Genomic DNA, 11037 nt, shown 5'->3' with positions numbered 1-11037 from the left:
TGCCACCAGATGCATATATGCTATATCTATTACCAGATGGTAAATTGGTTCTGCCACTTCCATTTCGATGAAAGTTATAAAGAAGGGGTCTTGTTCTTTGTCTACAACAAGAAGTCGTCCAGCTATGAGAAATTAAGCATTCAATAGGGTTATTAGAAATAATAAATAATAATTAAAATATAGTAAAATAAAAAAGTGCTACAAATGTGTTGTTCTTTATCATTTTAGAAGGGTAACATATTCTTTCAAAAACATTGAGTAAAGTTAATTACCTATAAGAATTAAAATACATCAACGGAGTTTAGCTTAGTAGAAAATGACCTTTATTTGCATATTAGTGGTCTCAAGTTCGAACTCTTATGACACTTTTATGTGAGAAACCTCATCCCCTTGTAGTTTAGATTATTGTTTGTATTTATAATTTAAAAAAAATTAAAATACAAGTATTAATTGGACATTAACTTTGGTTTGCTTGGAAATGAAGATTTCGCATCGATAAAAAAGCCTAGCCAGCACAGCTAGCTACCTGCCTAGTGCCTACACAATCTATATATGTTGGATTCTTCATACACACACTGGATATTGCGTGGCAAGCTGTATGGTCTAATATCAAATCAATCTTTTACTTCCTGTCATATTGGTACATATGAATACCAATAATGCTTAGGGAAACTTAGGTGTTAATTGATACCAGATTTATGCGTCTGTAATGCTTGAAGAAAAAAAAAACAGTGTCACCGGCTTGAATACTCATCTATATATAACCAATAGTGTTAATAGATACCAGATTTTGAAATAAATGTGTCTGAAATGCTTACAAAAACGATATAACCGGTTAGCGTTTCAACACTCCTCTGTAACCTCTAACAACAAGGGGGGAAAAGAGAAGATTGCTTGAAAAGGATGTGAACTTGTAAACCCACGCCATGTTTGTTGCGTCCAATGAAGAATGACATCCTGTTCTAGAAATCTTAACTGATATTAATATCATGCGTGGGGCGGATTGGATTTTCCATATTTATTATTCAATATTTGAAGCAATTTATTACTGGACATAATACATTTCGAGTTGCTCCAGTCTCCATATGCAGCATGCCAAACACAGCCTTATATAGATACAAGTCATATTGTGCAAGGAGAATCGAACTTAAAATCTTGAGTGCAGGACTGAATATTTTCAATCAATTGAGTTACAATCCCCTTCCAGCCTTATACAGACATAATGGAAAAGAGGGGCCACCACAAGCTTGAGGCTTGTAACTTCAAAACAATGGCAGTCAATATGGTTAAGGGGTCGTATGATGGCCTCCTTGGTGCCAGACGTGTCGTGTCGACATCTTTTTGCTTGTATGGATTGCAGCTTTTGAGAAAACCCCATTCTGAAAGTTATCCTTTATCTGGAAGATTGGAAAGTTAGATCAGACTTGCACGAGCTCCACCAATTTAAAGAAAAAGTTTTGCAAGTTTTGGCTATCCAAATCTATGGCACCACTGAATTTTTGCAAGCAGAAACCATGGCTTTCCAGTAAAGGGTTTGTAGCTTTGTGCTGAATGGGGAGACTAAATTGATGGAAATGTTATGGGCTCACAGTAAATGCCAATGCCATGCATGGTTGAACAAAAGGTGTAAACTTTTGAACTTGGGGAAAAAAAAGATTGAAAAAGAAACTAACCCAATTCAATCTTGACTTGGGCATTTAATGGGATCCCGATTTTCTGTTTCACTCATTTGGTTTTTAGCTCAGCACTAAGTTAAAAAGAAACAGTAACCATTTGGATGACAGCAACAAAGTAGACAGATGGCTGTAATTTTCTGATGTGAGCAGTTCCAAATTATGTGAATAATGCCACAAGAATTTATGCAAGTGTAAAGCAAATTTGACTAAACAGACAGAGAAAAGAGTTACCTGACAGACAAGCAAGCACTCGGAACCATTCAAATCAAATGAGTTAAATAAATATTAACTGAGACCTCCAGTGAAAATTTGAAGCCTGTTTTGAAGAAAATCATCACCGTGAGTTTTAACCATGTAATTCGTCACCAACGTTATCCACAAGTGAACCCAAAAAACAAAAATTTAGCAATGAGATGTTGTAATGGATTAAGAAATTGAAACCCCATACCTTATTTTGCGGTTGAGTTGACAAGTCACACCAACACCATCACTCTCTCTGCACTCTCTAGAGATTCCTCGCCATTTCTTTTTCTTCTATAAATGCTCCTCTTAAGTCTTTAACTCCACACACTTCTCTATATCTGTTACCCTTTTCTTCAGCTCTTATCATCACTTCTCTGGTTTTTCCTCTGGTTTTCTGCAATTGTTCTTCTTCAGAATCAGAAACCCACCTCTGAAAACCCCCAAGAATTTTCACCATGGCCAGCATTGAAGCCAAGATTCAGCAGAACCCACCTCAGAAAACCCAAAATGTTTTTCTTGGAACCCAGATTTTCATGAGAACTTTCACAATGACTGCTACATTGGCTGCAACTTGGGTGACGGTCACAAACAAGCAGACCGCTCAGATTGTCGGCATAGAATTTGATGCTAGATATAACTATTCCCCTGCCTTCACGTAAGAAGATCAATCAAAGACAACACCAGTTTTTATTTTGTTTTTTCCCATAGCAAAATAAAAAAGATTTTCAGTCATTTTGTTTAGTTAATTTTCCTTTTACATATCTTGCAGGTTCTTTGCTTATGCAAATGCTGTTGTAAGTGCCTTTTCTTTGCTGTCCTTGTTCCTTGTTTTCCTTTTCCATCGCAAAGGCTCAAATCCTGCCAACTACTTCATCTTGTTCCTCCACGATTTGGTAAGCTAAGCTCGGTTATTAAAGAGGTCTTAAGTTGGAATCTCTCCATCCAGATTCTGATTTTTTTTTATGTGTCCAATTATTTGTTAGACATTATGAATGATCTTTTCTTTTTAATATTGTTGACAGTTGATGCTGTGCTTGTTGCTTGCTGGATGCTCTGCTGCGACTGCTATAGGGTACGTGGGACAGTATGGGAACAGCCACTCGGGTTGGGCTCCAATCTGTGATCACTTTGGAAAATTCTGTAAAAGAGGGACCAATTCTGTGGTTCTCTCTTACTTGTCTGTCATTTTCTTGCTCATGCTTACCATCAGCTCGTCCACCAAGTCCAGACAGATTCTGGTTTAGATCTTCTAGTTCTGTTCTTCTTGCTGTTGTTGTTGTAGAAGAAGAAGAAGTTTTATTTTCACTGTGTTGTAGAAGTTGACTTGTGATGAAATGACGTAGATCTTTGTAAAACTTGCAATGAGTTTGCTTCCACACACCACACACCACACAAAACAAAAACAAAAACAAAAAACAAAAAACCAAAACCAAAAACAAAAGCCGAAAACAAAAACAAAAATAAAAACAAGAAATCCTCATGTTGAGCCCTCTTCTGGTGGCAAGAGGCCCATATATGAGATGAGCCCACTATTTGATTGCATAGATGCACATGGGATGCATATGGGCTTTAGCATATATTTACAAGCCACAACCCAAACCTCATTTTATACAAGCAACGACTCAAACGACGAAAAAATAAACAGATAAAAAAATAAGGGTACCCTGTTTAATCCTCCATTTTGAAACCAAATCTAAAAACAGAGCTTCTGCTTTTGTGTTACAAGTTGGGAATCTTGCAATATGTTTTTCCTGTAAAGAGAACACAGCTTTCACGAACCTTATTTTCTCCAAAGATTCCATTAGATTAGAAGAAAAAAGAATTTGAAAATGGGGCATCAAACCCTGAGGCTCATCAATTAAACCTACCACAGCTGTCTTATTTCATTCCCCCAACCAGGCACAATCCAACAAAGCAAAAGGTAACATTCTGGTCATCTTCCCCAGAGGCTTCTAGCATAAACAGGGAGTTTATTTTCTGTGTGTTTTTATGTAATAACACCGCCGCCAACTAAGAAGAACTGCAAGCACATAATGTTTAGGTGATTGCCAACACAAAGAGTGCAAAATTGGACAGCCGATAGGACAAAAGCACATGCTCTTGAACAATTGCACATGGCTTCATAACAACAAAAACTCCACATATAGATCATCAAATACATATCTCTATGCCCACGAAGTGTAGAAAGACTCACCTAATCCTCTAGGACATGACCCAATTTTTTAGCACTTGTTCATTCCTCATTAATAAATAGTACTTGTTCATTCCTCATTAATAAAATACTATCGCCTTTGTGTAAAAAAATAATTACCAATTTATATGGAAATCGAATGAACACCCTTCAATTAGAAACTAAACTTGGGACCCAAGAACCAAAAAAAATGGTACTTGAAAAGAAAACAGATGAATTTATGAGAGGAGGATAAGGTCATGCTGCCGGCCGTGGGGCACACCAGATTATAAGAAACTGTCATTACAGGCGTGGAACAAATTAGAGACAGTATGCAAATAATCCAGAAATAGGGTCAGGCACATGGTTCTGGGCCCACCCCTGTTTTATATTATCAAGTGACCTCCAAGTCCAAACTATCAAACCAATCAGATATTATGTAAGCAATGACCTAAATCATATTTATTTATTTTCTTCATGCTTTGACCACAACTAGGAACTTGAGCACGGTAGGAATAAATAAGCAAAATGGAATTCTCACTGGAACAATTTTGAAGCCTTTGATCAGCAAATGAGATTTGGAATTGGCCACAACAATGATAAATGCAATTGAAGACCAATCTAATATTCCATTAATCTTGCATATAGATTGAAGAGAAATTATACAAAGTGATACAACAGTAAATTTCCTGCATCAACTACTTAACAAAAGAAAAGGAAGGAAATGAGAAAAGGTTAATCTGCCTTGTGAAGTCAATAGAAAGTAAATAAGACTCAATCTTCACTAACTGGGGTTGGCTACCTTGTGAAGTCAATGAAATTGAAAGAGTGTACAACAGAGGTATGAACTCACAATCAGGCAGCAATATAAATTATTGGATTTTGTTGAGAAAACGAAAACACCTATCCAGTTAGGTCACCAAAACTAGATACAATGCAACTAACAAGATATCATTTTTCTGCCATAATAAACAGCAATTATAAACAAGAGAGGAAAAAAAGAAGAAGCCAAATTAACAGTAATCACACCTATTGTACATACTGATCAATGAATCATCCTCATGTACCTATACTCTGATATGTGCCACTTTGGCATGCCTTCTTCCATTGTCAAGATCTGGAAAAAACACCCCAAATCTTACCACGACCAAGGCTTTCCAAGAGCTTCTTAGACCCCTCTACTTCCATGTCCACAAGTTTCTGCAAATGTAGACATGCACCAGCGGCAACCATTTGCTTCCTACACTTCTTTGAATGAGCAAGTGAGGCTAATAAAGCAACAGGGTATTTCTTATCCAAATTCTGGATAGAAGGGTCCAAAATCTGAACTGAACTCACAATTCCACCTTCATGTTTCTTAAACAACTTTCTATTTCTGGCATATAGAATCAACGTTGACAAGGCCTTTGCAGCCGCTTCTTTCTCTTCAACGGCTTTACCATCCAACATTTTGATCAGAGGGGCAATGAAGCCACATTCACCCATCTCCTTTCTGGTTTTTGAGCAAAACCCAAGTTCATAAGCAGCCTTAGCTGCTGCAATTCTCACCCCTAATATACCACAACTCAACACCCCAACCAGCCTAGCTACAAACCCATCAGAAACCAGAACTTCCGCAATCGGGGAGCACGAAGCTAAGTGCCTCAAAAACTCAACAGCAACCTCAAGACCACGGTTGTTATTGTTCCAACAAGAGTCCCAGAAATTCCTCAAACACTCAATCCCACCTTCCTTAACAACCAAAAGCTTCAGACTTTCGCTACCAGATAACAAATGGCACAAGCACCCAATTGCATTCTCTTGGGCTAAAGCCGTCCCAGAACTGGCAAGCGCCAAAAGAACACCAACCCCATTTTCCTCCACGAAATTCTCTTGATTCTCAGAAAACCCAGCCAAATTTCTCAACACCCCAGCTGCCGAAGCTTGGGAACCGGGCGTGCCGGCCTGGCAAATGTCCAAAAGCGACGAAACCCCACCTCCAGACCCAATTGCCCGAGCGTTCTCTTTCGAAAAGCTCAGAGCTTGAAGCGCCAAACAAGCCTTTTCCTTACCAAACCCACTTCCCGAATCGAGCACACGCATCAAGTGATTCAGAAGCGACAAACCCTCAGCAATCAAAACGTGCTTGCTGCTCTCCACCATCGAAATTATCGAAATCGCGAAAACGGCGTTTTCTTTGGTCTCGAACGAGCTCGAATCGAGTAGTCGCACGAGCACGGGAACAATCCCCTGCGCCACAGCGATCATCACGTTCTTGTCGTCCTCCTGCAAAATTCCCAAAAGCGATTCCATGGCGGAGTTCCTCGACTCGCCGCTCCCGATTTGGAGCCGAGTCACCAGGTTCCGGCAGTCGGCCCGCACGGTCTCTCTCTTGGAGGCTGAGCTGCTTACAGACGAAACGGCGGGGTCGAGGAGGACCCCGCTCTTGATCAAAATCTCGGCGTCGGTGACGTGGCGGTGGAGGCGGGCGAGGATCGAATCGACGTCGCTTTGGGTGCGGAGCTTGCCGGCGGAGAGATTGGGGGTCTGGCATTTCTGGGAGAGCGAAACGGCATCGCGGAGGGTCTGAGAGACGGAGAGGAGGAGGTGGAGGGAGAGAGAGTGGGAGGTGGAGGTTGGAAAGTCGGCGAAGTCGGTGAGCTGGGCCTGGAGCTCCGAGAGCTTGGCCCGGATTAAGGCCCATTTGCCCTTGAAGTTTTGGATGAGTGGGATTTGTTCCACCAGTGAAGAAAGGAGCTGGCTTGAGACTGCCATTGGGTCGGTTTCTGGTTCTTTCATGGCTTTTGGCCTTTGCACAGAGAAAGAGAGAGAGAGAGTGTGTGTTTGGTGTTGCTTTTTAGGGTTTACAGGAGAGAGAGAGAGAGAGAGAGAGAGAGAGAGGCAAAGTGCGGAAGTGTTGTTGAGTAAAGAAAAACGACGAAGCGTAGGGAGAGCAGGTGCAGGCGGAGAAGAAGAAATAGTAGAGAGAGATGATGATGTGGATTTTGACTGGCGGCTTCGGCGTACACGCAACTACCAGAGCGTGGTTTTCGCGCCTTTAACGGACTTTGATTTGCCTTCACCGTTATTTATTTTCATTATATATGTCTAGTTATTTTATCCAAAAAAAAAATATTATGAGTCCGCCAAAATTTTATAAAAATCTGTGAATGTTGTAAAATAATCAAGATATGGGAAGAGTTTAATCTACTCTCTTTGAGTACTACAACTGATAAAATTCTTTCTAGGATTTCCTCTTCAACTCTCAGTATGTGTGATATTTTCGCTCACTTTTTTACCAAGATTTTCTTTTATAGACGGAGGATTACATTTTATTTTTCTCTCATCTCGTAAATGTCCAAACAACATTTATTAGTTTATTGCACTTAATTTTTAGGGTAAATGGCCAAAAATCCCCCTGGACTATTTCGACTGTCGAAATGTCCACATGGATGAATTTTTTAGCCAATTTAGCTCGCAAACTATTTTAAATGGTCAATTTAGCACATGTTGTCAAGTTTTTATTCTTCCATCCAATTTTCTGTTAATTATAAGGGTAAGTTTGTCATTTTACAAACACAATACAAAAAAATAATAAAAGAAAATGTAAAATCATGATTTCTTCTTTCTTTGTTCTTTTCCCTTTTCTATCTTCTTCCTCTCTTTCTCTTTTTTTTTTTTTTTTTTTTTTTGGGTCGGAAGATGAACTTCATTTCAAAGCCTCACCCAAAACGGGGAAGGTACAGTACAACAAACAGAGCAACCCAGTAAGGAAGCCAAAGAAACTAAACTAATCTGCAATATCAAGTAAACATGAACAAAGAGACTGTCCCAGATAATGATATCATCAGATAAAACAAACTTAAAAATGACAAAGCAAGCTGGATTAAAAGGAGCAAAAGAACCCAGTAAGCAAAGGAACATCAAGTTCAAAAATCCACCACAAATCAGCCACCATAAGCCAACCACAATCATAGCAGCCCCAAGGCAAGGGGAACAGGACCATGAGATTGGAAGGAGGTGGTGCAAGCACCCGAGCCGTAGCAATGTCGTAGCTCTACACAAATTCCATGTTGTACGCGATTTCTCACTTTGCGAGATCGCTACAGTAGCCAATAGATGGAACCAGATCGAGCTGGGAGAGAGGGGGTCTGAGTAAAGGTCCGCTTGAGAATCTCCATCTCCACTAGAGCCGAAAACACCAGTACACCTAGAGGAGGAAAGCAGGAACCAATCAGAGGGCAGCCAAGGAACAACGCCGAGAGGATTGGAATGGGGGAGATTTGGGGAATTAACCCGGAAAGGAGGCATAAAGCCCCAGAAACGAGCATTAAAGCTCAAGCACAACCCCATCTCCTCACAAGGAGAGAAATTCAGACTCAGCAAAATGGAGAAACCCATATACATCGAGAGGAATCTCGAAAGAGAAATAAACCAGGGAAGGTAGGGAAGGGGGAGGGGACAAGGCCTCCTCCCCCCCAAAGAGATGAAACAGCCCTGGGAATTGAGAGAGTTTTTAGTTTTTAGATCAACAGTTGAGGAGGAAGGGGCTGGGGAAGACGTTGATTGCCTTCCCCCCTTTTTTTTATTCTTTTTTTTTTTTCAATTTTGTAGTTTTAACAATTTAATTATTTTAAACTTAAAAAAATTTAATTTAATTCAACAGTGAATCATGTGCCTAACATGTGACATTTAGACAGAAAATTTGATGAAATTACATGAAAACTAACGACAGGGGGCTAAATTGACCATTTAAAATAATATGAGGGCTAAATTGGCTGAAAAAATAATTCATGGTGGACATTTCGATAGTCAAAATAGTCCAAGAAGTTTTTGGCCATTTACCTTAATTTTTATGACATCTTAATTGTGAATGTGTGAGAAAAACTAATTCATATCTCCGGAAACAAAAAAACTAAAGATAAAAATACAACTTTTTGTTCAGGTACAGATTAGAAAAGTAACAAAAAATAAAGATAACAATTAAAACCGACCCCACCATATTTATTCGTTCACTTGAGTGGCGCGCTCAAGTAGAAACATGGAGGGAAGGCCGACGTAACCCGCCGTTTGCTTAACCACCCCGTGTAACACACGTAGATCAAAACCACGTGGACAAGGGACTATATAGAGTTACAGGTTGGACCGAAAAATAAGATTTTATTAATCGGGACTTGAGCCAAAACGCGGGTCCCGCTCCCTCCAGTGACACCTAGTGGGACCCATTTTCCTTTTCAATTATTATGACTCTCTCAAAGTGACAGGTATGACAGCGAAAGTTCCCAAGTCTCCTGGTCTTTCTGCGGACTCAGCCCTAACCTCGCAGCGATCCCTCACCGCCACCGTCACAACCACCTCTCGACCGTTGGATTTGTTTACGAATCAAAGTCAATGCGGGTCTTGACTGATGGGATTGGTTGGTGACCAAAGATATTGACGGATTGCTTTGACATTAAGTATGTGACTTTTCGCCGGGCTAGTGTGGGCATGTACGTGGGTTTTATTACTTTTGAGCGTGAAAGGACCGCGTCTTCTAAAACCATAGAAAGATACTTTTACCATTTATATATTTGTTTATTTATACTTCTCTGCCTTTTTCTATTTCTTTGGTTTTATTAAATTTAGAAAATATCACTTCTACCCAAAAAAATAATAATAATAATTGAAAATATCACCTTTTTTATGTTTATAGGAAGCCACCGAAAAAATTAAAAATTAAAAAAATGAAAATATGGGATTGTTTTCTTTGGAGTTAAGTTTTAAATATATATATATTAAATATAAATTGGTTTTTCATGCAACCTTATGCATTAGTAGCGTGGTCCAATCACATTCACACACGCTGACTCGGTCAATAATTCTAGATGTTAAGCAAAAAGAAAAAGAAAAAGAGAGAAGAATTCTAGAACCTTTTATTTATTTTTATTTTTATAGCATGGCCATAAAAGAATGCATGGATGGCAGCCAGTCAATTTCTCTACGTTTAGCTAATATGTATTTTATCAGTTGACCCCAGAAAAAAGAAAGCTAATATATATTTAGTTTAGCCAAGTGCATGGAAATTTAAGAGGAACACTGCCATTATTTAATAGTTACTTATTCATGCACCTAAGTATGAATAAATGTACGAGAGACTCGGAATCCATATGTAAACACCTCAAAATTTAGACATTGATTAGTGTTGCGTGGACTTTACTTATCATGATTGACATGTTCGAATATATATGGCAGATGAATTACATATCAACTTGTTGTAAAGTAAAAAGATAAATAAAGAGAACAAAAGCAAAATTGGGAAATTTAAAGTTTATTTTTTTCTTTTCAATAGACTCCTTTATATAGTTAGTGTTATTCATTGGCGGACTTATTAAGGCGTAAAGAGGTGCAGATGTACTTCCCTCTCGCCGAAAAAGTCTTTGTAGGCATTGCATATTGCCCTTTTGGTGGTGCATTCCAGGTGTCCAACGAATTGCCTAAACCAAGTTTTGTTGCGCTAGAATTTAGAATTTAGGGTTTAGGAAAACTGGACTATGTTTCATTTAAAAAACATTTAGGGTCGAATTTTTTTCTTAATATTAAAAAACCTACTAATCATTAAATAGTTATACGCTAAAAAAAGAATTTTTAATAAGTAGTAGTACTTTTCTTCCTAATATTTTCAAAAAGTTAAAATTCCTCACCCGTCAATAAGAAAAATAATTTCCCCCATTCCACTTGACGGTGTACCGAAACAAAAAAAGAATCGTTCTCACAGAAATACAGTGATGGATTTGGTAGGCCCAGGTATAATATGAAAAGCAATGAAGACATATGCGCAGGACAAAGCCAATGGGCCTAGTCCATGCCCATTGTGAGGCAACAGCCGACCTTGACCCTCCCATAAATATCATTGTGAGGTTGGAGTTCAATTCAAGCACTAGCAATGCAAGTTGAAGTTGAAGCCAATTTTTGACCTGGGTCCCTTGCCGT

General features: G+C 39.0%; 2 protein-coding genes across 2 annotated transcripts; one reads left to right on the top strand and one right to left on the bottom strand.

Annotated features, from left to right (window-relative positions):
- The first annotated feature begins 2141 nt into the window (after positions 1–2141).
- On the top strand, positions 2142–3274 carry LOC110757323 (CASP-like protein 1F2). Its single transcript, XM_021958909.2, has 3 exons — positions 2142–2574; positions 2689–2812; positions 2942–3274. Exons 1-3 carry the CDS (start codon positions 2375–2377, stop codon positions 3161–3163), a joined length of 546 nt encoding a protein of 181 aa, XP_021814601.1. The 5' UTR covers positions 2142–2374; the 3' UTR covers positions 3164–3274.
- Positions 3275–4693: 1419 nt separating this feature from the next.
- On the bottom strand, positions 4694–7039 carry LOC110757378 (ARM repeat superfamily protein). The gene has a single exon (XM_088253879.1). It carries the CDS (start codon positions 6865–6867, stop codon positions 5200–5202), a length of 1668 nt encoding a protein of 555 aa, XP_088110005.1. The 5' UTR covers positions 6868–7039; the 3' UTR covers positions 4694–5199.
- Positions 7040–11037: the final 3998 nt, after the last annotated feature.

Source organism: Prunus avium, chromosome 5 (genome assembly GCF_965620075.1).
Source record: "Prunus avium chromosome 5, drPruAviu1.hap1.1, whole genome shotgun sequence".
Classification (NCBI taxonomy): domain Eukaryota; kingdom Viridiplantae; phylum Streptophyta; class Magnoliopsida; order Rosales; family Rosaceae; genus Prunus; species Prunus avium.
The sequence above is the reverse complement of the archived record's forward strand: the minus strand, read 5'-3'. Positions and strand labels throughout refer to the sequence as shown.

Coding starts and splice junctions, on each gene's coding strand:
- LOC110757378 (XM_088253879.1), bottom strand. CDS start 6,867: ATGAAAGAACCAGAAACCGACCCAATGGCAGTCTCAAGCCAGCTCCTT.
- LOC110757323 (XM_021958909.2), top strand. CDS start 2,375: ATGGCCAGCATTGAAGCCAAGATTCAGCAGAACCCACCTCAGAAAACC. Junction 2,575..2,688: donor AACTATTCCCCTGCCTTCAC/GTAAGAAGATCA, acceptor CATATCTTGCAG/GTTCTTTGCTTATGCAAATG. Junction 2,813..2,941: donor TCTTGTTCCTCCACGATTTG/GTAAGCTAAGCT, acceptor TATTGTTGACAG/TTGATGCTGTGCTTGTTGCT.